This window comes from Fusarium oxysporum, chromosome 6, assembly GCF_000149955.1.
Source record: "Fusarium oxysporum f. sp. lycopersici 4287 chromosome 6, whole genome shotgun sequence".
NCBI classification, from domain to species: domain Eukaryota; kingdom Fungi; phylum Ascomycota; class Sordariomycetes; order Hypocreales; family Nectriaceae; genus Fusarium; species Fusarium oxysporum.
In genome coordinates this window covers 1,618,882-1,645,950 of record NC_030991.1, presented here as the reverse complement: position 1 = coordinate 1,645,950, position 27,069 = coordinate 1,618,882, and the positions used below count along the sequence as shown (strand labels likewise).

The 27,069-nt window shown below is 47.8% G+C and overlaps 5 protein-coding genes across 5 annotated transcripts; 3 read left to right on the top strand and 2 right to left on the bottom strand.

Moving 5' to 3' along the window:
- Positions 1-1,275: 1,275 nt before the first annotated feature.
- On the bottom strand, positions 1,276-3,033 carry FOXG_07244 (myosin-crossreactive antigen; the record flags this gene model as incomplete). The annotated part of the gene is made up of 1 exon (XM_018385859.1): positions 1,276-3,033. One exon carries the CDS (start codon positions 3,031-3,033, stop codon positions 1,276-1,278), a length of 1,758 nt encoding a protein of 585 aa, XP_018244596.1.
- Positions 3,034-10,463: 7,430 nt separating this feature from the next.
- FOXG_07243 (uncharacterized protein) lies at positions 10,464-12,920 on the top strand (the record flags this gene model as incomplete). Its single annotated transcript, XM_018385858.1, has 5 exons — positions 10,464-11,384; positions 11,434-11,569; positions 11,621-11,817; positions 11,870-12,010; positions 12,066-12,920. The coding sequence occupies 5 exons, from the start codon at positions 10,464-10,466 to the stop codon at positions 12,918-12,920; spliced, it is 2,250 nt and encodes a 749-aa protein (XP_018244595.1).
- A 734-nt stretch (positions 12,921-13,654) lies between these two features.
- On the top strand, positions 13,655-13,954 carry FOXG_07242 (uncharacterized protein; the record flags this gene model as incomplete). Its single annotated transcript, XM_018385857.1, has 1 exon — positions 13,655-13,954. The coding sequence occupies one exon, from the start codon at positions 13,655-13,657 to the stop codon at positions 13,952-13,954; it is 300 nt and encodes a 99-aa protein (XP_018244594.1).
- A 669-nt stretch (positions 13,955-14,623) lies between these two features.
- On the top strand, positions 14,624-15,175 carry FOXG_07241 (uncharacterized protein; the record flags this gene model as incomplete). Its single annotated transcript, XM_018385856.1, has 1 exon — positions 14,624-15,175. One exon carries the CDS (start codon positions 14,624-14,626, stop codon positions 15,173-15,175), a length of 552 nt encoding a protein of 183 aa, XP_018244593.1.
- A 9,061-nt stretch (positions 15,176-24,236) lies between these two features.
- FOXG_07238 (uncharacterized protein) lies at positions 24,237-26,205 on the bottom strand (the record flags this gene model as incomplete). Its single annotated transcript, XM_018385855.1, has 5 exons — positions 24,237-24,407; positions 24,464-24,847; positions 24,910-25,215; positions 25,269-25,942; positions 26,013-26,205. The coding sequence occupies 5 exons, from the start codon at positions 26,203-26,205 to the stop codon at positions 24,237-24,239; spliced, it is 1,728 nt and encodes a 575-aa protein (XP_018244592.1).
- Positions 26,206-27,069: the final 864 nt, after the last annotated feature.

The window sequence follows — 27,069 nt, the reverse complement described above, 5'->3', positions numbered from 1 at the left end:
TTACCGCACGAGAGTATATGGGGTCCAGCTCGGAGTATCTTGGCGAACTCCGGATAGCGCTCTCTTCGAAGGGTCTCGGACTGACCACGAAACAATACCGGCTGGCAAAGAAAGCAATGCCGACAGGAAAGAATCCGTTTCCTGACCCTCTCGGGGATTGCGGCGAGGAATGCTCGGTTTCGACCGAGCTTGGTATCCCCTGTTGCCACAAGATATACTCAAAGCTGGTGAGTGGCATGCCTTTCACTAGGTGGGAGGTCCATCCGCGGTGGCGACTACGAGAGCCATCCTCTCAAGATCCATACCGACGAATCCTCGACCCTAGGATCGCAACTGCTCTCCGTGGCAGACCTAAGAACACCACACAGGCCGTTCCAGCGCGGCTAGCAATCGAGGCAAGCTGTCAAACTGATAGCCGGCCGGCCAGAAAACCAGCAAGCCAGGCAACAGGGCGCAGACGAGGTCGACCACCAGGACGTCTTAATAGGCCAACGCTAGCCAGGCTTCCACTGGAATCGAGCCAACAAGTTAGCAGCCAGGCTAGTTTTGTTTATATTGCGCAGTAGTGCTGGGTGAATATATATATATTTATGGAACTTAGTTATTTATTATTGAGATGAGAGCTCTTCTCAGGTTTATATCTCTAGATAGTTTCATCTAGGACTTTGAACTTTAAATCTAGGACTTTCAGACTAATAGTCTGAATCCTGAAGATAAGGGGGATTCCCAGATTTTCCAACAGCTAGTAGCCAGGCCAGTACCTCATCCCAGCGCCAAACGCGCAGCCGGTCAGCTGTTCTTGGAGGTGGACGAACTACAGGAGTGCGTGCCAGCGGACGGAAGACGCAACCTAGCATTCGTAGGCGAAGGAGTCAGTGGGAGCTGCTTGACAGCGACGAGGAGGTACTTCCTTCGATAGTAGTTAGAGGATAGCGAGATAGATAGCTGCCCTCCAGGGCATACTTGAATTGGTCTGGTTCTGCAGTGAAAATTAGACCTTGTTGTGATGTTCGCTTTAGAACTGGTTGACCCGATTGGTTTATCAAAAGCGAGGACTTGTTAAGGGAGCTGCCTTCACCGCCTTTGCGCGGATGTACCTGTGGGTCGATGGAAAAAAGAGCGAATCAGAGGCCATAAAAACGACGCCTGTGTAAGAGTGACGCCGGTGTAGCCATTCTGTCACGCCGGTGTAGTAATTGCCTTGAAAATTATACCAAGACTAGAAAGGTTTACCGCTACATGACTAAGTGATAACTTTGCAGCAAATATTGCTACTCAAATGAGATGGTACTCGTGCATCAACTGCCCAATCTGTGACCTTTCCAACTTGTTGACAAAGAATTTGCGAATACGCTCTGGCAACCACGTAGCCAACTCCTTGCCATCCCTCAAATGACACATGGCATCCAGTAAAACTCTCACATCATACGTTGAACCAAATACCTCCGGAACACCACGGTCGACTCCAGTAAGCTGGTATACAGACTCCATGCCTGTACGAACCGAATACTCGGTAGTAAAGATAGTGTCGCGCGTAGTCTCAGCGAATTGGCCAATGAAGGCAAAGTTCTCAGCCCCAGCTGGGACAATATCTGGACGGTCACCTGCTTGTCGCGGCATGAAAAGCGATGTGACGTAGGGCATCATGACTGGTACGCATTTAGCGCCCTGGACTGCAAGATCAGGGATATCGCTCTCTGGAACTCCTAGATGATATAGCCATTCCTGCGTGATCTCTTCACCAGTGCAGTCCTGCATCGGCTTCTTGACGTAGTCGCCGTCTTTCTCAACAAGAAGACCATAGACCCAAACAACAATCTGGTCCTCGGGCTGGTTCTTGAAGTGAGGCTGACGATTAACCGTCCAGTTCATGATCCAGCTGGAGTCACGAGCTGTAACGATGCCTCCAGTTACGACTTTGCCGCTGAAGGGATCTCGTTTGCAGATTTGCTGGATGTACTCGGGGATTCGCTTGTCCAAAGTGGTCACTGTTGCTGACATCCATTTTGTGGCAGAGATGTTATCGCAGAAAACTCCAGGGCGACCGAATAAGGGGTCTTTGGCTGCGATTCGACGCCACAAATCCCATGCGGGAGCTGGACCGTCGTCAAGTTTAGCTGGGGTTTGGTGATCACCAGAAGCAGAGTTTTCAGTCAACGAGCCAATCGTCATGAAAACAAGATCGTTTGATCCAAGACTTTGGTAACCCTTCTCTCCATCCTTAACCCAGTGAATGAAAGTCGCAGTCTTCTTGTCCTTTTCTATGTCAAAGTCAACGTCCTGGACCTTAGTATTGTACTGAAAAGTCACGCCCTGGTCCTCGAGCCACTTTTTCAGAGGCAGAATAAGAGACTCGTACTCGTTGTACTTGGTGAACTTGAGGGTTGAAAAGTCAGGCATGCCTTTAATGTGGTTGACAAAGCGGTGGAGATACAGCTTCATCTCTAGTGCCGAGTGCCAAGTCTGAAAGGCAAACATGGTCTGCCAGTACAGCCAAAAGTTACTCTTGAAGAAGGCTTGACTGAAAACTTGATCAATCCGCTTGTTCTCGACTTCGGCTCTCGTGGCGAGAAAGAGTTTCATAATCTCCAACTGGGCCTTCTCACTGAGTGTGAAGAGCTTCCCGGTCCCTGCGTCCTGGCCTTGCTTGATAGTAGCCCGCTGGAGTGAATTGTTCGGATCACGTTTATTAAGCCAGTAGAACTCATCAAGAACACTGGCTCCCTGTTCCTCGATCGAGGGAACAGAACGGAACAGATCCCAAAGACACTCGAAATGAGAGTCCATCTCGCGACCGCCTCGGATGACGAACCCTTTCTCGGGCTCCTTGATGCCATCCAAGGCGCCGCCTGGAATCTTGAGTTCTTCAAGGATAGTGATGTTCTTGCCTGGCATCTGAGCATCGCGCACGAGGAATGCGGCGGTGGAAAGACCGGCTAGGCCAGAGCCAACGATCCATGCCTTCTTGGCCTCGATGCTCTCGGGTTTGAGTGGTCGAGCAAAGGCTTCATAGTTGCCTTTGCTATAATACATGAAGGATAAAAGTATTTGAGAAAGTTTGGGTATTGAATTGAGGTGTGACTTGTATCTGAAGTATTCTACGAAAACCTGATTTATTGTCGGCGGCCATCTCAATGAATTTATGCTAACTGTCATGCCTCCTGACGCAAGCAAGCAATTTTGTTGGTGTGATCAGATCATTGTCAAGTTCGTAGGTAATCATTAGCGCCCAGGCTTTCGTACTGAAAATCGAAGATCACATGCAAATAGCTTCCGTCAGTGGGTCAACTTGAGGCTTTTCAAGATATCATGACTATGTCACAGCGCCTAAAGTGACAAGTTAAGCTAAGCTGATTGTCAAAATGGGGAGATTAATGATATTGCTCGTTTTTCCTGAAATTACCATGCCATCGTGATGTGTTACAAGACTTGTCGAAGTTTTAGACTTTGAACTAGTCTTATAGTAGCGTGATCCTGACAGCTAGTGTTTAACTCCAACACTTCGGCTTACTCCGCTTTCAGTTTGAACAGCCTGAACCACAAAACCACGTTGCGTGCTGCCAGCTTATCAAGTATAAACACAATTGCACGTCGTCTCATTTTCGACTCACTATGATCATAAATTAGCAGATACAGCTCCCTCTAGCATGATCATCCAATTACGGTATATGACGAAGGCTTGCTTACTAGCTGAGCGCCCTGCCCCTCTTCAAGATATTCGTCATCGATCATCAGCGGCGGTAGACAAATTTCATCATGCATAAGCACATTGTTCCCCCCAAAGAGGGAAGACATCCGCCTACGGCTAGTTAGTCAGCCGTATGAGATCAAGACAGAATGGAAACCTTTGCATAGCTAAGCATAGATGCCAGACTCGTCTCCTTATCTCTGTTTGTAGTCGATTTGTTTAGGCATGGTCAGCTTGATGCAAGCCTACTGTCTGTGCAACCTGCATAGCCACTGCCAAAATGTTGTAGTACCGGTGGGGGTGCTTGGTAAAACTAAGATAATTTTTTTTAAGACCAGCTACTGAACTGCCTCTTGTCAGACATTACGTGTATTCGGTCCATTGATCCAGATTGGTATATTCATTTTGTATTATGTTCAAGTTCTGCCCCTTAGAGGTTTTACCATTTCGGCTGTAATCTTAAAAGTATCCCTGCTTGCACGTGACACCCAGTGCCTGTTCAACACCTCTATGCTTGGAATGTCCAGTGAATCCAGTAGTATGATGACACGAGCGCATTCGTAAAACATTTTAGTGGTTTGTAGTACGAGATTTGGCTCGACTTCTGAACTAGTGACGCAACCTAAAGCGAATACAATATTGATAGTTGCTTCAAAAACTGCATCTAGTACTTGAGCTCTGGAGGACAGGTTCCAAAACTGAAGGTACCTCTTTCTAACGGTCAGCATATTAAGAACGGGAAACATGGGGTATATCGTTCTCCCATAGCAGCCGGTGAAGTCATCTGCAACTTCTTTGCAAGGGAGGGTAACTTGAGACAGATTTGTGTTGTCAGATGGTCTGATATGGTTATGCAGGTTGTATGAGTGAGGCTGGCGATTGCTCTGCTCTATCGGGGATGTTTGCGTGACAGATGAGATGAATCTTGTCGTTGGGTTATCCGCATAAGTTAATGACTTCGGAGGTTCATATTCGTTCATAGAGGGAGAAGTACTTGTCGGAACTTGTGATTGACCTTAGTGAGTAGAATAAGATTCAGTCCAGTCAAGACTGCGACACAAATACTAACGATGTTATACATGCAATTGTTTTGCCTTCCGGCCTTTCTACCCTCACCTCAAGCTGTGCAATCTTGAACACAACGTCAATGGAAATCGGCATATTGGGCTCATTGTACCAGCATGTCACATGTTTTGCTCGACAGGGCGAACATATTGGGGGCTGCAACTGTTAGGTAATGGAATTTTTAATGTCATCAAAGGTGCGTATAGGAAAGAACTCCAAAAACTGGCTAGTTTGACCGATTCTGCGCCGGTTGACAAAGTCAACTTTTTTCAGGCATACGCGAAAGCCAGGGAGGCGGGTATGAGGAAGGAGATTACCTTATCCAGTTAGAGACAACAAGAAATTGGCCTATTAACCATCACAAAAGCTCTAACACATCCGGAACTTCAACCGGACAAAGAAAAACTGCTGGTACAGTTCCAGACGTCAAGGCCTCCTCCACTGCACTCAGATGTTACGCCGAAAACAAGCCGGCAAGTGAGGGCTATGGCCAAACAACGAAGTCGTCCGACCAGGCAGAAGTACAGTAAGATCACAAAGGGGTTAGAAGCTTTAGAGATGAAGGTGGCCGTTCAGAATGCGCGGATTACTGGCCTCGAAGAGCAGATGGCCCAGGTGCGGCGAGGGAAGAAAAGAAAGGCAATACCAAACCAGAACCGACGATTCATGGCTCTAGCGGAGGCTCTAGTTGCCGGAGAAGCTCTTAATAAGTCAAAGGAGGCAGAAATAGAGGTGGATGTGGATGAGGAGGTCGAGTCGGTGATTGACGTGGGTGTTAGGTCAGAGGACGAATGTGAGGACTTTACGGTCGCAACAAAGAACTGTCAGCGCAAACGAAGCGGCCAGGAGGCCAAAAAACATGCAGAGAGTAAAATTCAAGCAATTATCTATATAAAATCCGAGTGGCTTCATTTTTAATGGAAAAAGTTGTTGGTTTCTGCCTGCATTAAATATTAGATGTTGTATGGGGCGATGAATTTTTGCGAGATGCATCAAGTGGTGGGGATGGTAATCGACTATGAGATTTTATCGACTATCGTATGAGATTCCATCAAAATGATTTTCAAATGATTACTTGCAAATGTGACAATTCCAGACACAATGTTTCATTACCACCAATACTCTTGGATCCACTCAATCCTGTTCTTTAAGTGCTTCGCTGATGCGGCTATAGCTCTATGCTCCTGATCGTCCAAAGACAGGGGCATGGTACTCAGAATTCCTTTCCTTCCAATGATAGCAGGCATGCTCAGACAGCAATCGAACTGAGGTTGGAAATGGCAGACAGGCATGATTTAACGCTTGTCCAAGAGAATAGAACAGCATAGGTTTGCAGCTATAGAAGCAATTCCGAATGGGGCCGAGCCTTTACCTCGGGTGATTACTTGTGATCGATGCTTGCAGATGCTGTCAATTCTTGTACGATCAAGAGTGCTAAACATCTGGACTTCAGAAATGGGGACTGTACCAACAGTTGCCGTCGACCATGCAGTAACCTGGTCTTCTCCGTGAACTCCAACCACAAAAACACCTATGGAAGAGGGGGATACCTGAAAGATAGGTAAGTAGCCACCACAGGCGGGAACAAAGAGTGCTGCAATAGTGAGTACTCACCGAACCTCGAGACCCAACCATTCCGCGTAGCCTGGCAGTATCCAGAGAGGTTCCTGAACCTATGACTTGAGACTTGGGAAGCCCAGACATTTCCTGAGCGATAGAAGTGAGCAGATCAACAGGGTTTGCAACGACGAGCAAAATAGTGTCAGATCGGAATGGCTTCGTTGCATCCATCACTTCCCGGATCATGGACGTGTTCCAAGACGTGCAGTCGATAGTGGTTTGGCCTATTGGAAGCAAAGTGAGCATAGGATCCAAGAGATTACAAATGATTATGGCGATATAAGTAATATAACTATATAAGATTAACGTAGTTGATAAGCGAGTTAGCCAGACAAGCGAGTTAGCCAGTATACTTTTCACCTTAAAACCTATTTTTTAAATAATTCTTAAAAATTCAAATCAAGCTTAAAATAGCTCATAATTAGGTAACCTATAAATAAGTCCTAAAGTAAGCTATATTAATTATCTTAGATTTTTAAATAAATCCTATATAGCTATAAACTTTAAAGTCTATTTATACTGTAAAATACACTGTATTTTAAAGTTTTCTATATAATTTAAAAATTTTAAAAATCTTTTAAAAATACCTCTTAATAAGATTAACTAACGTAGTTGATAAGCGAGTTAGCCAGACAAGCGAGTTAGCCAAAAATCCCTCACCATACATCAACACTATCAGATCAATTAAATCTCAACCACCAAATATGTCGCAGCCTTCAAAAGAAGCTCGAGTTATTCTTGCTCTTCAAGCCCTTCAAAACGACCCTAAATTAAGTTTCCGACGCGCTGCTCAGATATATGAAGTTGATCGTAATACCCTAAGGAATCGGAAGAACGGTAGACAATCACGACGCGATACTGTGGCAAACTCACGGAAGCTATCAAAGCTAGAAGAAGAGACTGTACTTCAATATGCTCTTGATCTAGATTCGCGAGGACTCCCTTGTCGCATCTCTGTTGTTGAAGATATGGCAAATCGACTGCTTGCTGCCCGCGATGCACCACCAGTTGGCAAGCGCTGGGCTATCAATTTTATTCAGCGGCAACCAGAGCTTAAATCGCGTTATCAGCGGAGATATGACTATCAGAGAGCCTTATGTGAAGATCCGACTATTATTCGCAATTGGTTCAGGCTTGTAGAGAATACAATTGCGAAATATGGTATCCGATTAGATGATATCTGGAACTTTGATGAGACCGGCTTTATGATGGGCATGATTTCAGCCGGCAAAGTAGTTACAAGTGCAGAGAGGCGTGGAAGGCCAAAATCAGTCCAGCCTGGAAGTCGAGAATGGGTTACTGTGATCGAGGCAGCCAATGCAGAAGGTCAATCAATCCCGCCGTTCATCATAGTTACAGGCAAGCATCACCTTCGTAACTGGTATGAAGGAAGCAGCCTCCCGGCCGATTGGGCTATTGCCACGACTCCAAATGGATGGATAAACAATGACACGGGTCTCGACTGGCTAAAGCACTTCGATAACCATACAATCAACCGATCAGTTGGTTCCTATCGCCTTCTGATCCTCGATGGTCACGAAAGTCACCACTCGACCGACTTTGAAGCATATTGCAAGGAAAAGAACATTATCCCGCTTTATATGCCTCCTCATTCCTCTCATCTACTCCAACCTCTTGATATTGGGTGCTTTGGGCCGCTGAAAAGGGCCTATGGTCGAGAAATTGAGCATCTCATAAGACGCTCTATAACCCACATCACCAAGACCCAGTTCTTTCCTGCCTTTTATGCCGCCCACCAAGCTGCTATTACCGAAAGTAATATACGAGGAGGTTTTAGAGGGGCCGGGCTTGTTCCCTTCGACCCAGAAAATGTCATCTCGAAGCTTAATATACGGCTACAGACCCCAACGCCTCCCAAAGAGGATACAAGCCGGGCTCAACCTTGGACCCCAAAGACACCAAGGACTGTCACCGAGGCCGATTCTCATTCAGAATACCTTCAGAGACGGATCAGAAGACATCATAGTAGCTCTCCAGAGTCGATCCTTGAAGCTCTTCAGTCTCTTACTAAGTCAGTGATGAGAAATATGCATAAGACTGCCCTGCTAGAGGCTGAAGTCGAAGACCTTCGAGAGGCAAATGCAACACAAAGCCGGAAGAAAAGAGCAAAAAAAACCCGGCTACAAGATAGCGGCAGGATGACTATAGGGACTGGTCAGAGTCAAATTGATCAGATAGATGTAGATACACAGATAGTAGCTGAATCGTCGAGAAGTGGTGGTCGGGGAAGGTCGGAGGGACCGAAGGTTCGGCATTGTAGGACTTGCGGCAAGGCCGGGCATAATGCAAGGACTTGCCAAGAGGCAATTGAAGTCACTAAGGATAAGGATAGTAATTAGTTTTAATTGATCAGATCGGTTGTGGTGTTTTTATTGGCAATTGAAATATGAAGGTTGAGATTTGTGGCTAACTCGCTTGTCTGGCTAACTCGCTTATCAACTACGTTATACTATTTTAGGAAAAAGGTTTATTTAATTTTTAGCTAATTTATTTAGGGATTAAAATACTATAGGGTACGCTATTTTTAGCTGCACAGTATACTGGCTAACTCGCTTGTCTGGCTAACTCGCTTATCAACTACGTTAATATAAAATTTATTAAAATACCTCCTTTATAAACTAGCCTTCTGTTGAACAGTAGGATGGTCGCACGGGGTATCGTGTGACCTAATAGTCAGCTGTCGGCAACCCTAGACCCATTCAGGAAAGCATGATAAGCAGACCCCTCTCCGAGGAAGGCGGGGGATGGAGTTCGGACAATACACATACAATTAAGGACATCAAGGCGCACGCGATCCGTTCAACACAAACAGACCACAAGCTAAAGAGTAGCCAAGTCCTCTAGAATGGCCTCGGCTAAGGGGTGTGTCACGTTGTGTACTTTACATAATGGGGCGTGCGATCGTTATAGCAGTGATACTCCAGTCAGACCCCAGTATAAAGATGTATATGGGACTTAGAGCAGGGAAGCAACTCAACAAAGAACATACACACATCCAATAAGACACATCAGAGAATCAGAGCTCGTGACACCGGACGGAGGGGGTGGCCCCATCCTAAAAAAAAAAATCAATTTGGGGTTTTAGTACTGCCCCTTATGGCCTTCCGTGGTTAGCTGGACTTGGCAGCGCCCAAACACCCGTAATAGTATGCCCGGGTTTGGCTGTTGGGAGCCGCTGACCTCGTGATGACGGCAAAATGTGCCTTGCTCAGTCTGGTTCCTCAAGCCTACTATAGCTAGCCTGCTGTTGCTCGGTGGCAACTGGAGTAGCATTTTAGCGGTGGCACTTGAGATTTATCTCCTCAGAGGTCATAAGGCTCCAATGCAGTCACTACGGGAGGGTATAGCCAATCAGGGTATCGTAATAGGTCAATACTAGCTAACTCGCATCTCACTAAAAGTCACGAAGTTATAGAAGGGCAATAACCAATAAACATCCACTAAAAAGACAATATACTAGTCGTAACAGTAGTCGAGGTTAATCCGTTACAGAGATGCGACTCCTTTACACACTCTTCGTTAGGCAAAACCTTTGTAGCTTTCTTGTACGTGGGGTCAAGTGGAGCCAGGTACGGAAAGGAGCCTTATGACCTCTCAGGAGATAAGGTATCTTGATAAATCAAGTTTCCACCCAGCTTGAGAACCCATCATCCACTCTATCGCCCGCTCTATTGCATCCTAGCTCGCCTTGGTCGTGCGGTGCGTCATTGCTTTGTGTGTCTTGCTCCTGCCCTATCCCAAGCAAGCTCTACGTAGTCGGACTTTCCCGCTTCCTTACTCGGTTCACTCTTCCCAACAGCTTCCATCGCATCTTCCCGTCCTCCTATCGAAGAGACGATTCCCTGCAGCGAGCGAATGCCGGTCGTCTGCGCCTCTAAGGGAATGATCGCATTGTTCTTATTTGTCCCCCGGTCGCAGACTTGGACAGCCGTGAGGCGTTAGCTGTTAACTCCCAGGATAATCGCAGTAAGCTCTCGATCCCTCGCGTGTTCGGGAAAAAAAAAAAAAAACCTCTTCTGACGCCCGGTGACTCTTCCGCAGCTGTTTGATTCGCACTTAGCAGGAAACCATGCCGGTTCGTGACGGAGAGAGACCGCTCACCGGCGATGTCGAGCGCAATCCATGCGCATCGACGACTCGATGGAATCGCCAGGAATCCTCAGCATTTGAGTGTCACCCGGCGCGAATTCACACCCATACGCGCGGCCCCGTCCAGACCGGTAGTACTCAGGGGGGTAGGTCTGAGGCTCTTGACAGCAAGGAGATCGTGTGCGGGCCTCTGCTGAATTATCGTCGCATGCACGAGGGGCGCTGGCACGGGAGCGTGCTGATTGTTGTCAAGGGCGGCGGGAGGCAACTTCTTCACCAACCTTTCTTGACCCTCCGACGAGTTGTACCGGGAAAGCATCCTGAACCCGCAGCCCAAAACCATGTCGACCATCAGTCAATCGAGGACACCCGATTCGAGTCGCATTGCCTCTACTCGGATCCGCGGAACACCTTCTGGGCCTTCGACGTCAGCGTCCCCATCGAAGCCACTGAGACCAACTACGAATATGCTATTCCTGACATGCGCTTCTCGACCGACTACAAGCCACGCATCAATAACTTTTTCGTCCCTGCTGCAGCCGAATCGATGCGAATCATGTTCCACTCGTGCAACGGCTTCAGTGTAGGAACCGACGAGGCGGCATGGAGCGGCCCGGCGCTGTGGAACGATGTGATGAGAAAGCACAAAGCGAGGCCCTGGCATGTCATGATCGGAGGTGGTGACCAGATCTACAACGACGGAATCAGAGTTGATGGCCCGTTGCGGCAATGGACGGACATTGGGAATCCGAAGAAGCGGAGGGACTACCCTTTCCCTGAAATGCTCCGAGTGAAATGCGACGAATACCATCTTAAGAATTATATCCGGTGGTACAACACTGAGCCCTTTGCGTTGGCCAATGGGCAGATTCCCCAGATCAACATCTGGGATGACCACGATGTGAGTTTGGATGCTTTCTTCAGAGTGACATCCACTAATCAGGGTCCAGATCATCGACGGGTTTGGATCCTATGTCGACTACTTTATGCGTTGCGATGTCTTCCGGGGCATCGGTGGCACTGCTCACAAGTACTACATGCTCTTCCAGCATCATTTGCCACCCCCAACGTCTACTTACACGAGTGGTGGGTATTTTTGACTCCTCTAGAGGTGAATGGAGGACTCATTTGGTATAGAGCATGCTCCGATCGCAGAACATACGCAGGAACCCGACCCGAATCAGCTCATCGACACCTATGTTGCACCTACGAAGAACGACCCCCTCTACATTGTTGGCCCTAAGCCGGGACCCTACGTGGCTGAGCACTCATACAACTTGTATGCAAGACTTGGTGCACGAATTGCGCTCGTTGGCATTGACGCGCGAACCGAGGTTGGCGTGACCCTTGGAACGTTCACGAAACAAGTGCTCACCAGATGCGCAGCGTACCAGACATCAGGTGAACTATCCAGAAACATACGAGGTCGTATTTAAAAAGCTGCGATTGGAATTGGCAGCTGCTGCCAACTCGGGAGCGCCCATTAAGCACCTGATCCTGCTCCTGGGCATTCCTATTGCTTACCCGGTACGTTATCCGAGAATTTGGCGGGAAACTGGTCAGAGGTTGATAAGGTTATTAGCGGTTGACATGGCTCGAGAATATCTTCCGAAGCCCAGTGATGGGCCCTGTGAAGTTCCTCAACCGGCGGTTTGGTCTCGGTGGCGCCCTGTTCAACCACTTTGATGGTAGCATCGATCTGCTGGATGATCTGGACGATCACTACACCTCGAGGACTCACAAGAAGGAACGCGCCGAGTTGATGGTGCGGCTTCAACAGGTAGCAGCAGACTTTTCAGTGCGAATCACTATTCTCGGAGGTGATGTGCACCTGGCAGCCCTGGGGCGATTCTACTCGAACCCAGACCTTCAAATTCCCGCCGAGGAAGATCACCGCTACATGGTCAATGTGATCTCGTCAGCCATCGTCAACGAACCTCCACCTCAAGCGGTTGCGAATTTGTTAGCTCGCAGGAACAAGATTCACCATATGAACCACGAGACCGACGACACCCTGCTCAATCTCTTCAACAAAGACCCCGGGGACTCGAATAAGACAGCGAAAAACAACCATTGCACGATGCCGAGCCGCAACTTTGCAACGATCACGGAGAATTCCCCCAACAGTGCCAGTGCCAATGGTGGTACCGAGGCTCCCTTGGACGGCGAGGCGCAGAAGTTTGTGGACAATGATGGGCACAGCTTTCTTCACAAGGGTGAGGTCGGAGCAGGTACGGCTCATAAAGCAGCAGCGTTTGAGACTCACGGGGCTGGCAATGACGGCACGCTGGATGTGTGCATTAATGTCGAGATCAACCAGCACGACCCGGAAGGGCGGACGGAGATGTATGGTTTGACGATCCCTCTGCTGAATTACGTAAAGCGCGAGGGGACTAAGCCTCCCCCGGCCACGGCGGATACAATTGGAGAACAGTAGTACTGGCCTTGGGGGGCCGGATTCTACTGGCGGTGATGGGAGCCGAGGAAGCGACGTATTAATATTATCTCTAGGTTCTGTGGAGAAACAATCAAGCAGGGTGGGCTTTTAAGGCTCTAGATTGGGACGTATTAATGTAATAGATACAAACCGTATACTTAAAGAGAAAAGGCGTCGGCAATTAGTGGGAAGCGAGTGTTTTTCGCTAGGCGGCTTTATAATGGCCGCTATGAGCGGATATACCAGTGCGACTTCACATGCTTCCCAAGCTCAACAAGGTTCAAGCCAAAGCGTTGATATTCAGATAAATATCATCCAGGGTGCCATCTAGGCGCCTTGCAACGCCTCTATTATGAACTTGCATCATAGAAGACGACCTTAGCACCTTGCTCTTGTCAGGGTCACCTGATGATGATGATGCAGCTCGACATCAATTTCATCAAGTGGCTGAGAAGAAGGCGTAAAGTTTCCTCTAATGACGACACGCATTATTTGCAGGCATGTGATCATTAATTTTGGTTTCGACCTTTTCCTTATGTAATATAAGGTTCGCCGGGACATGTTGTGAGAACAAGCATTATGCTACATTAGACGAACTTTCCTTTGACAATAAACATGGTGATCAACCATCGCAAAAATTCGTCCCCCCGCTTATATTAACCACTGTTTATTTTCTAACCTGGATTATCGATACGGACAAGCCACTTGACAGATCTCTCACAATCAACGTCCAAATGGCCGTCAGGGAGCTCATAGTCATGGTCCTAAACCATACCAATGAGGAGCTCAACCTCGAGTCCGAGTCCCCACGCCTCGGTCACGGCGAATGGATGGACACTCCGGAGTCGCAGCCGCCGCAGGAGATCCGGGCGGGGGAGAGCGGCATGTGGCGCTGCAACTCGTGCCATATTGGCACGGGGATTGAGGGGTCTGTCACATACCGGATCGCTGGTTATGGGACGAACAATAGGGTGAATTTGACCTGGAATGTTCACTATGTCGGGCCAAACAAGTTCCATCACTCAGTGAAGTAAATAGTGTGGCCGTAAATAAGACGATATCATATTCAATATCGTATTGCCTGCGCGGTATTTTTATACCGTGCAGTGCAAGCAACAGCGGAAACCGTGTAGTACAGTGCATGGTCGTTCAAATATCGTATAAATATGATATCAAATTGTGGCACGCACAGCAGAGGGGCACATAAGAGAGGGTTAAAAGAGCCTTGATTCTATCATAGGAGGGGGCCAGCAGAGCTCCTTATATACAGATGGAGCATCAGATCCTTGTCAGGGAAGCTAAACAGATCAGGGCTACCCTACTTTTGACACAAATATAGTGCAAATACTATGTAATTAGATCAATATGAGGTCTCTCCCCATATATGAAGCATTATGAAGATCCCAATTTACAAAACCTTTTATTAATGAAGTGTAACCTGGTTGGGACGTTGATCTGCACTTGGCTGATGCCGATAGTAATAACACCACCAAATAACGGCCTCGCTACAAACTCCTAAGTATTTGAGTATGTAACAAGGTCGCCAGCTCTCCGAGAGCATTCAGTTCTTCTTGACTTTAATATAATCAATTTGTTGGTTTCCAAGAACGCTTCTGGACGAATAAGGCCTGTGCCCCTTACACGAAGCGTGTCAGCTCCTGAATTTTTCCCTACTTCATCAACAAGTCTTATTGTACGAAATAATGACTTCTCAGCGCCCAGACATTAGCGTTTCCTTCACGGCTACATCATCCCAGACTTCCCTAGCCCCTGATTCGTCGGTTATCAGCAACAACGGAGATTCTGATGTCGGAGAGACATCTATTTCGCCGTTGTTAGCCTCTCAATTTAAGAAGAAGAAGCGTACGTCGAAGATATGGGATCATACGCCCTTCGGAAAGAATCAGATCGTCCGTAATACGGAAGGTCAGATTATATGGCGTTGCAAGGACTGTAAAGGGAAGCCTGCCGAATATCTCGAAAATGGAGGCACGGCACACATCTACAAGCACCTTAAATCTCACACTACTCTCGATATATTAACGCCTAATGAAGAAAGGGCTGCTAAAACACGGAATCACCTTGAGGAAGCCTTCTCACGGATGTCTCAGAACACGAATCCCCTCAAACGCCGTCGACACGATGACGAAACGACAGATCTTGACGCTGATAAATTTGAGCAACTGTATGTAAAGTGGATTGCAGACTGCGGGATTGCACTTCGTATGCCAACAAGAGAAAGCTTTCGAGCGTAAGTGCTCTAACATACTTAATATTAATGGTTCATATACTACCATCCAGGACCACTTAATGGACACCCCCACTTAATGGACCACCAAAATTTCGATCCTCCCATACAAAATCTAAATTTTCGTGCACACAAAAACAGACCGCGTTATCAATCAAAATCGAAGTTAGTAAAGAGACTCTCCATAAAATTGATCAAATTTTACTCTCTGCGTGGTTTTTTGATCTTCCGACCGCTCCGTGTGCGCTGGCAGTGCTTTGTTACGACCCTAAAGTCGTCACTTTCGTCCTCTGACCTGACACCCACCTCAATCACCGACTCGACCTCCTCGTCCACATCCACCTCAATTTCTGCCTCCTTTGAGTTAGAAAGAGATTCTCCAGCCGCTAGAGCCTCCGCTAGAGCCATGAATCGTCGGTCCGGGTTCGGTACCGCCTTTCTTTTCTTCCCTCGCCGCAGCTGGGACACCTGCTCCTCCAGCCCAGTAATCCGCGCATTCTGAACGGCCACCTTCATCTCTAAAGCTTCCAGCCCCTTTGCGATCTTACTGTACTTCCTCCTGGTCGGACGACTTCGATGTTTGGCCAAATCCCTCACCTGGCGGCTCGTTTCCGGCGTATCATCTGAGTCCAGATGAGGGGGGCTGGGCGTCTTGAAGCCTTCCAGCACTTTTTCTTTATCCGGTTGAATTTCCGGATGCGCTAGAGCTTTGTACCGATTCATTGGCCAATTTCCAGTAAACCTCCAGCCGGATAAGATAATCTTCTTCCTCATGCCCGCCTCTCTGGCTTTCGCGTATGACCGAATAAAATTGACTTTATCAACCGGCGCAGAATCGGTCAAACTAGCCAGCTTTTGGAGTTCTTTCCGATACACACCTTTGATGACATTAGAAATTCCATTGTCTAACGGTTGTAGGCCATGAGAGCAATGCGCTGGTAGATAGCAGCAGTAGACGTTGTTCAGAAAGCACGTAGCCATCCACTCATCCTGGGTGCTCGTTAGCGACCTTATAGCGGGAGACTCTGCGGTGAAAACACCAAAAGACTCACTTGTGCATGGGTTCCATGACCGTCAAGGATAATAAGTCTCGCATCTGATGCATCGCGAGGCTCTGTTTGAGGTAGATAGACATCTTTCAACCACTCGAGAGCTATATGGTTGTCTGTCAAGCCGTTTGGTGATGTGATATAGTGCCAGTCCGCTATCGATTCGAATTCGTTAAGAAACCACTGCTTCTGCAGCTCTTTTCCTTTAAAGATAATTCCCGGTTTTAAAGCGCGGCCAGTTGCGGTGACAGCCTCAATAAACGAGGTCCAAGTGCGCGACTGAACGCCCTTCAACAACGCCTTCTTCTTCGGGTCAGAGCTCCCGATTACGAGGCTGTCCTGGCCTCATGGACAACCAATTAGTTATGCCCTATAAAAGCCCGTAGAGAACTTGTGGAGGAGTTACCGAAACCCGCCATTATGCCACCCTCGTCCACGTTAACCGTGTTCTCAGGCTTGATCCAGCCGTACTCGTTCTCCCGGATATCGAAGTACCAATTGACCGCCTTCGGAGTAAAGCCGTCAAATCTGGCGGCTTCTTGACGTTTTCCAAGCTTGGTAGATAGTTTTGGGTGACGTTTGACGAACCTGGTGGTCCAGTGCTTGCCTAGAGGCTTGTTATCCCCCTGTTGACGGAGGAGGGCTTCGACGCAGCTTCGAAGTTGGCTATGCGTGAGAGTGTAGCCCAGGGACTCCTGCCGCAGAAGCCAACGAACGAGACGGACCTCCTGGCTCGTAGAAATACGTTGGTGGGGGTGGGTAGACTCTTTTCTGCTCGCTTGACCGGAAAGTCGTCTATAAATGGTCGATCGAGGCACTCCACGTCTCTGGGCCGCCTCAGTCGGCGATAGGCCTCTATCAGTAATATCGAGTATAGCCTCAGCTACGTCGTCTTCGGTATAAACACGCCGAACCATTGTGGCAGGAGTTCCATGAGTAAATTAGGTGATATGCCTACTGGAGTGAATGAAGTCGGATGGGCCGGATGAGGTGAAACTGAAAAGATTTCAAAGGGCTAGAGGACAAGGCCACGAGGCGGAACGGGGAAAAATTGAGTCGATATTGAAATTTCATGAAATAAACTATACAGCACAGGTTTTGGCTTGTGAGTATCTTCATTCCTGGCCAAATGCGGTGTAATTGAAAATTCGGATTTTGTATGGGAATATTGAAATTTTGGTGGTCCATTAAGTGGTCCTAGATGGTAATCTTATGCCCTTTTAGCTTGCTCAAATTCCTCAATCCTGGAGTCCTCTCGATTTTACCTACATCACATCAAACGATTCGCGAGTGGATGGTGCGAACATTTGGGACGCAAAAACGACGTATACGACAAGTTCTCCAATCAGCTATCTCGAGAATACACTTCACCATCGATATATGGTCCTCTCCAAATAAGTTTGGTATCCTTGGTATTGTTGCACACTTCATTGATAGTAATGGCGAGCTGGTTTCATATTGTGTTGCTTTACGAGAGGTACATGGCAGGCATTCAGGAGAGAATCAGGCCCATATTGTGATGAATGTCGTCGAGGACTACGGAATTGTCACCCAGATTGGATACTTTGTTTCAGACAATGCAGACTCGAATGATACGTTGATGAACTCTCTACAGAAATGTACGTCTATCCATTTATTGAGAGAACAATGCTAATGATTAATAGTGTTGAATGAGAGGCACAATATCATATACGACGCGAAACATCACCGCCTTCGTTGTAACGGTCATACCATTAATCTAGCAGCGCATGCGTTTATGTTCCCAAAAACCGCACCCGGCGAAGCCCCTACGAAAAGCCAGGTTAAAAAGGATACTATGAGCGAATATATCAAGCCTTCAGGCGCTGATATATTGAAGTGGAGGAAGGCTGGTCCTCTTGGCAAGCTCCACAACATCGTTGTCTTTATCCGATGTAGTCCACAACGGATACAGAGGTTTAAAGAGATCAGTGAGAAAAAGGGTCTTCTTCATGACAACGATACAAGATGGAACTCAAAGTACTACATGATTGAGAGAGCCATTGAGCTCGCAGATCAAATTGATTACTACTGCTCAAAGGAGAAGGACCTTAAGCTTGATTTGCGTATGCTATATACCCAATTGAGAGGATAACACTGATAGTCTCTAGTTTCCGAACAAGACTGGGCTGAGCTGAAAAAAATTTGCAACTTACTCAAATCATTCACCGATGCCACCAAGGCTGCAGAAGGTCACGCGCATGCAATCGATCGAACGCTACCTATAATGGACTTCCTGCTTAGCAAATTTGAGGCTGCACGAATCGAGTACGCAGATGACGCTTTTATGGCGCCTTGTATTGATGCTGGATGGGCGAAACTCGACGCATATTACACTCTTACAGAGCGGTCATCTGCTTATGTTGAAGCTATTGTCCTCAGCCCTCATCGAAAGTGGCACTACTTCGACACCGCCTGGGAGGAACATCCTGAGTGGATTGAGAGCAATAAGACTGCCGTAGAAGATCTCTGGAAGTCTCGTTACGCACCAGTCGCCAAGTCAGCGGAGTCGTCAGCCCAGTCCTTGGTTGAAAAGCCACTAGCGAAGAACTCGTTTCTGGCATGGGAAGACGAACATGAGGATCCCGAGCTTCCTACCCTATTCGACGAGTATCAGAACTATATATCAGCCCCAAGAATCAAAGTCAAGGATGTACGAAGGTGGTGGCTTGAGGATACACAACAAACGCTCTATCCAAACCTTTCCAAAATGGCGCTCGATCTTTTGTCAATTCCTGCGATGTCTGCTGAGCCAGAACGTCTCTTCTCCGATACAAAAATCACCCTCCAAGATCGCAGGAACAGGTTAGGGATTGATATAATTGAGGCAATTGAATGCATAAAGTCCTGGTCGAAGACTCACAACTTGGCTTGGGTTGACGATGTTGAGCTTGTCTTAGATACAGCTATCATTGGAGAAGGTGAGCAGCAGGGGTCTTCTAACATTATACCTGATATTACGAGCAATAGATAGTATGCAAGCAATTCAAACTCACAATGCTTGGATCTGTGGAGTTTTCTTTTGACCTCTAGATCTACTTCATTCTCACACCTAAGCAATAGGAGTGACGTTAAATTGGTCAACTATGTAGATTAAGTAAACCCTTAATATACGCGAGCGAGATCTAGGAAAACGTTTTCCCGATCGTTCTCGTTATCTGGCAATAGTATAATCTTATATGTTGGCTCTGAATAGCTTCATCTTGTTACGGTCCGCGGGACGATCTTGAAGCTCAGCCTTACTCGATTTGGTTAGTTTCATGCTGAGGCCATGCGGCTCTTCGCATGCCGTGCGATATGATATTACGATACGATATTACTTAAATATAGTGGAATACCGTATGCCGTGCAGAGCACCGAATTCCTAAACAATCCAGTGCAGTGTGGCGCTGAAAAATATCGTATACGGTATTTTGCACTATTTACTTCACTGCATATATCCCCTAAATTTTGCTGCGTTAGAGCTTTCGAGTCGTTTTAAAACAGGAACGAATACGCGAAAACGACCCACAAGAATGCCACTCAGAAGATGGAGGAACCATGCGATAAATGAGAAGGCCAGGACCGTCTTCCACGACCCGCAACCCGCCCTGTTGATAGTAACTGTCCCAATGGGCCCGACTCGCCAGAAACGACCCCAATAGTAGCCCCAGTAGTCGTAATACCAACGTGCAGAGCAAGTGTAACTACCCGTTCTCTATGAAAAGTGATTGTTGCGGATGATTAGTAGATGATCTTTAATAGGGATGATATAAGAATGGGACGGAGCACCATACCGTTTGAAGCAAGCAGTACGTCACGAGCCACATCACAAACAATACAAAGTCAAAGGGAAAGCCCAAGAACATGTTCTTAAATGGCGGATAAAAAAAGAAGGAGTAGATAATACTGAGACACGCGACGACGATGGCATAGATGATCCGTCCATCGATATCCGCCTCCGCGACGCCGATAAGGTAACAGAAATGCGAGAGAATTCCTAGAACAATTATAGCGGAGGCAAGTTTACTAAGACGGAGAATAACAGAAATAACTTTATGCGCAACACCGGTTTCTGCCATTTTGGGAGTGTAGAAGAAGTGATCGATTGAAAGGATGATGTTGTAGGTTACTTCAGTTTCCAACTGTTTGTAGGTAGGCACAGCTAAATGATCTTGCCGTTCAAATTGAGACGGAAATGCAAGGCGAACTGTGGTGTATATATTTCTGAAGCGACTGGTTGATTTCGGTATGTAATGTCATCATTACCCAAGCAGTCTTATTCGATCGGTATTTTCATTGCGTCCAGTCCATGTGTTGTACGAGTTGTCATATTATATGGTAGACGGCAATAGCCGCTGCCGAATTGTACTGGATAGGCTAGCGACAGGGGTGGAATTAAGATTTAGGACAGAAGCGAGCATGTTCTGATACTAGGTCTAGACTAGTCCTCACTTAAAACTCTAAAGCGCCAGTGTTATAATATTGAGTCTTTGATGACCGTCAGCCGCAATTTAGGGGCGTTTGAACTATTCCTCTTCAGGTGCGGAGAGTCAGTTGTCGTGGAAGGTGAAGCCACATGATGTAACATGACACAACCGATAAATCAGTCCTGTATCATGACACTTGGCAACCATTGAAACATAGTGCAACTGTATCTCCTGTATCGCCAGCGCTGACCTTAATTCAAGTATCAATTCAAGTATTTCAAGTAAGTCAAGTAAGTCGATGACCCAGTTTATTTCAAGTAAGCAAGTTCATAATGCTTCAAACTTGATTTACTTGAGGTACTAGATTTTATGGATTTTCCTATGCGACAGCCCTGTGAGTGTCGAGGCTGTTCAGAGTCCCACGCATAGGGTAATCAATTGAGTGTGGTACCCCAGTTGATTACACCAATGGAACCCAGGAACGCGGCAGGGGTGGCGCGACTACTTGGGTAGGGCCTAGAGACCGGCCACCCCTTAGCTTTTAGTCAGTCACACCAGTGACGGTGCCTATAGCACGGGGGTTGCGTTGACCGGGGAAAGGGTCGGTTGACTAGGGGAAAAAAGCTACCTTGAATTCATATTTGTGCCCCACCAAATTACAAAGTACCTCTTTTTTCACTGTTAACTACATGATTGTGACCGGACCAACCCCTCCATTTGCAACCATCACCAAAAATGCATATCGCAACAACACCAAGCAACTATCACAACTATTCGGTATTTTCTTCATCCCTTGGGACAACGAATTCGCCCTGATCGACTTCAATACTTCCCCCAACGACTATTACATCATTTTCGGAGTCATCATCTTCTTCATCAATTAATTCCTCGTCATCTTCAACGATTTCCAAGCCGTCACCTTCTAACGACATCTTCTTCCGATTGGAGCGGCGTTTTTCCTCATCTGCAACGAGGAATTCCAGTGCCTCCTTCACGATATTGAAGTTATAGTCAAATGGAAGAAGGAATGGGGGATTCCAGTGAAATCTGAAGACCTTAATGACTTCCTGACTTCCTGATTCCACTGCCTGCTTTGCTCTCTCTTTGGATTGCTTCATTTTATCGTCAAGCTCACGGTGAAGCCGGTATCTTAAGCCTAGCAACGCGGTTGACTTCAGAAACTCTTGGTGTTGTGACTTTATATAGAAATCACCCGCTGTAAATAGCTTCTTCTTCTGAGAATAGCTCGGCTGGCTTCTATGAAGGTCAGCAACCCGTAATAGCTTTAGACTTATTCTCAATCGCTTCCTGACTGCTGCAATCCATCGTCGTAGATAGATGACTTCGTCTTTTACTTCCTTATTGTGGAGGCGCGATTCCTCTGCTGCCTGACCGGCCAGTCGGTTATGCTGATCCTTTGCGACGCGAAGTCTGGCATCATAGACAGTAATTGGCCCGTAATTTGCTATAATCGTTGTCCCCTGATCCCGGGCAGAGCGTCTAAGGTTCTTCTCCTTAAGCAGGCGCATCTCCTAAGTCGCTGTAATGCCATTTAAAGCGAGAGTTGAGTGTGTCTTTCGCACCTTCTCTTTAGTATGTGACACTGAGGGAGTCAGGGGCGTGCCTGAGGCCACTGAGCATTCGATCCTGAGGGCCACATATTCCTCGTACTGACGGATCTTCCGCAAATTCAGCTGTGGCGTGTTCATTTCGATCCAGTTGACGTGTGGAGGCGGCGTTGACATCAATCGAATCTCCTGATCGAAAGGAATCGAATGGTATAGCCCTCGAGACGATTGGACTTCAGAAACCTCATCGGATTCGGAGTTATTATCGCTGCTGTGGGTAGAAGATGACCCTTGTGATACGTAGCCGGGTAACGACGTCCGATTCGTCAGGGCTTCCCCGCAACGGAGAGAGTTGATGAAATCTCTGGCTTGTGACCAGAACGACGAAGACGGCTATCAACTCTTTGAAGAGGAGCGAGCTGCCATCGACCTCGAGCTGATGCAAAATAATGAAACCAGATGGAATTCAACCTTTCTGATGATCCAGCGTGCCATTTGAAAGCAAGAGCGCATTGACAATTTCATTGCATATCTCGAAAGGAAGACGTCAGAGCCCCGACAACGGGTGCCTGTCCAAGATCAGCTTTCACCCAGGACTGGCTTCTGTTAGCGGAGATACAGAGTCTACTCAAACCGCTCCATGGGATCACCATGAGGTGCCAGGGTTGGGCCAAAGAAGGACGCCACGGCGCCTTGTGGGAAGTAATGATTGGAATGGAGTGCTTGCTCAGTTTCTTCGAAGAACAAAACCTGGTATTCTCGTCCCCTGATAGTTGCATCAGTGAGCTGAGAAATTTCAGGGTTTCGGCAACTAGAAGTATGACTCCCTAATTCGTCTTTGTTCTCTTCAAGCTTCTTTGACTAACGGTTTCTCAGGATTTAGCACCCAACGAATTTAGCAGGGCCGCGGACGAGAGAAACACTTGCCACAGCACGCCCGAAAGGAATACACTGATGTAGTTTTGCAAGATGAGAATCTTGATGATGATCACCGACGATGCGTTCAGATCTCTATCAAGAACTTTTGGTCAAAGCTCGATGAGTATTACAGCCTACTAGGCCAATCGCCACTTTATCCGGCAGCCGTTATTCTTCACCCACGCTGGAACGTGTCTTGGCTTGAGGCGAACTGGACCAGCGACGAGCAACTAGTGTGGCTACAAGACGCTAAAAACAGTGTCCGGGAATTCTTTGAACAGCGCTATCCACGTGAGGAGCAGCCCGAGACATCGAGGACGGTGACAGGAAAAACGATGCGGCAAGACGAGCCCAGTCAATTTGACCAGTGGATGCAGAGCTGCGATCGGTGCATGATGGAGGAAGAAGGCGAGCTTGGCGTTTACATGAGGCAAGGGCCAGTGCGGCGAGAGTACTTGAACCCCGTCCTGTGGTGGAAGGATCGTCAAGAAGAATACCCACGTCTGAGCAAGTTTGCCCTCGACATCCTGGCAATTCCTGCCATGTCTGTTGACCCTGAGCGGACGTTCAGTGTCACCAAGTTAACGGTAAGCTCGCAAAGGCACAGCATAAGCCCCGAGATAATAGAGGAGATGCAGTGTCTACGAAACTGGCTACGCCATCAAGCTATCACTGTGGGCGAGGTGGTTAGCTTTGGTGGGGACTTGGTGGGTTGGGAGGGAGGGGAGGCGTAAGAGGACTAATAGCTTCATTGGAGCCTCAGGTCAGAACTTTCATTTCAAGTATATCAATTCAATTCAAGTTAAGTAAGTCCATGGACGATTTTATTTCAAGTAATCAAGTTGGACCCCCAAACTTGACTTACTTGAATTGAAGTCAGCACTGGTACAGTGGTCCCGGTTGGACAGCCGTAAGTGGCAGGGAACTGTTGTAGAAGGATGCTCGTGTGCAATTTGCATCTCTTGTATGTAGTTGTTAAAATACCGGCGTCCAGTTCATAAAGGCTTATCTAAAAATAGGCTGCGGCGGTCAGCGCCCTACTGTCCTACCAAGTGTGCCTTGACCGCAGTCTGAGGCAGCAACAACCCTTTCACTCCTTCGAAGGATTACAGAGCCTGTTGTGATACAGCCTGTCGTTCTCGGCGAACAGCCCATCCCTTGATGGCAAGAACAATGACCTCCCAGGCCGTCAGAAATCCCACAAGTCCCATGGTGACGGTGTACATGAACATGGCATCCAGTTCGTAGTGGATCATCCCTTGAACAATGTCATCAGCCTGGACCAAGTCAGTCTCGTACCGCAACGATCGTGCTGAGAAAACGGATGACTTACACTTGCCATGAAGATAATACCTCCGGCAATCAAACCAAATGATGCCAGGAGTTCGGTTGGGGGGCGACACGGGACAACCGAATTCGGAGGTTTGAGGAACATGAGCACGTAAGTGAAGCCTCTCGCAAGAGATGCCCCAAGTAGGAGGCTACCCCATTGTTTGTGGACTATGCTTGATGTCGTGCTCGACTGAGCATGCGAACTCATTATGATTCCTAGCAGCAATATCACCAACGCCGGGATGGGATTCAAGGAGAACCCGCATGTCGGCGAAGGTTGCAATTGCTCTCCTTCCTCGTCTGAGTACTGGTGCTCAGACTTATCAGCGTCTACGGTCGTGTTGAGCAAATCCCGAATTCGACTCGATTCAACGAGCATGCCGCACTGTTCAGACATCGTGTATGAGCTCTCAGCACCGCCAGCGTCTAGGCCAAGCAGAAACGTACCAGCCCCCCACCAATGAACAAGACCGTGATGGAGATATGCTCCATGTCCTGGGTAGTCCAACGGCCTCCCCAGCCGCTGAGATGCTCGAGGAAGATATTCGTGGAGCCATAGAAGAAGATGAGGGCGCTCTCGACAAATTCGGCGGATGGGCACCATGTCTGCAAGGATCGCTTGGGACGCACATTCCAAGCCCATCCAAGCTCACCGAAGCTGCCAGACCAACGGCCCAATGTAAATAGGCCAAGCCAAAAGAAAGTACCTCCTTTGATCCAATGCGCTAGGCCTCCGAAGATGGCGTTGCCTTCCTGCTTCGATATTAGTTCCAAACATAATCCTATTGAGACATGGTATGACTGACGAAGAATCGACTGAAGGTGGCGATGCCAGTAGCGAGCGCAATGAATCCGAACGGAAGAATGATGCGATCGACCACGTGGTAGCCAATGTAGAGGTACCGCCAAATTCGAGAAGTATCGATATTCGCAGTCTGGATTGCAATAATACTTTTCCCGCTATTAGGGGACAAGGCCATGGCCTCTAGGTCAGCGTCATCGTCGCCGTCTTCAGCTTCTTGGTGTCGATTGCAGATTGGGGCGTCATCTACTCCGTCATTGGTCAATACAGTGTTGCTTCGCAGCGACTCTGTGTTGGGATCAGTAACTTGGCCGCTGTCGTCCCACAACCGGTGAGAACAGGAGAGTCGTTCATGGCTGTTATGGTCACCACGCGTGCAACATTGGTACTCGTCCATCGCCTCGGTCGACACTGGAATAAAACCTTGGCAGTTGCCGTGAGTTCGGCTTACGGTACCTTGAAATCTTCCAGTGCTCCATCCTACTGCGCTCACGAGCACCTGTGCTGAAACTACCCATGTCACGATCCAGCCAACCTTGTGGTGGGCATTGTTCGGATACAGATCTGGGGTTTGAGCGTTGTATATGATGCCCAGGAGGAGACCGAGGGCATTGGTGACCATGAAGGCGAGGTGGAGCGCAATTGCGTATCCGGATCGCGCCAAAGATAGCATCACGGCTGCAAGAGATACCCGCACACATTAGCCATAAGCCAGATAGTTGCCTATGCGCAACGATTCGAAACTTACCGACTGGCAGCACGAAGACCCAGGCGATAACCATGAACGCGATGTGACTATAGATGACGTCTACATAGTCGGGATGGACGAAATAGTTAAGGGAATACTCAGGATTGTCCTTGGGCTTATCGATCCCATGAATCTCGTCGTTCTCGCAGCCACCACCACCATGCGCGAGGGCGACTGGGAGACGCCAGAGCATGATGATGGTTGCCGTTTGTGAAAGAAAAGCAGTCAGGACCATAGCGAAGACTCTTGCGCGAGCTGTCTAATCTACGTCCTATGGACGATTTAGCACCACTGGAGCGATGATGAGTTGGGCGATTTAGACGGTGGAGAGACCCTTAAAACCGGAAATTGAAACCATCGAGGCGGAGGATCTGGCCTGAAACCAGAGAAAGAAACGGCAAGAACCGAGACTGCCGAATCACTTTAAAATGCGGAGACAGTTAAGGTTTAACGCGGACAAAACCAACGGAAGGTTGTGGACGTCCGATGAAAATAGTGAAGTCTTGCCAGGACGACTGAGAGGGCAGGGTACCGCGACTGCCGACGGGCCCTGGGTGCCGATCCCAGGTAGCTTTATTGCCTTTGGTGGCTGACCAACCTCCACCCAACTTATAACCATTTATCGTATTGAACCTTTCTGAAACGACACACCATACTTACGTCATATTGACTACAACCAAAACTAGAATATTCTGACGAGTAAGACTTACGAGGGCCGTGAAAATATGTATCTAGCGGAAAGAGGTGTTCTTAGCAATCCAAACTTTCATTCAGAGGAGATTTATTTGTATGTACCCGGATACTCCGCCTTAGCGGCACCCGACAGTACGGTAAGGGGTTGTCTTGTGGAGGCGGGAAGTGTGAGACGCCGACTCATGTTGCGTAAATTTGGCTACTCTACGGCAATGGAGGGCTAATAACTCTACTTGAGGGGGCCGTGAATTTAGTACAACCTCGTCCTCGTGCAATGGATGTCGGTGTCGAACTGTCCGTTATTTGACGCGCCACGACCACGAAATGCCGTCTCCGATGCTCCCCCGATTCCCGGCCTGGCCTG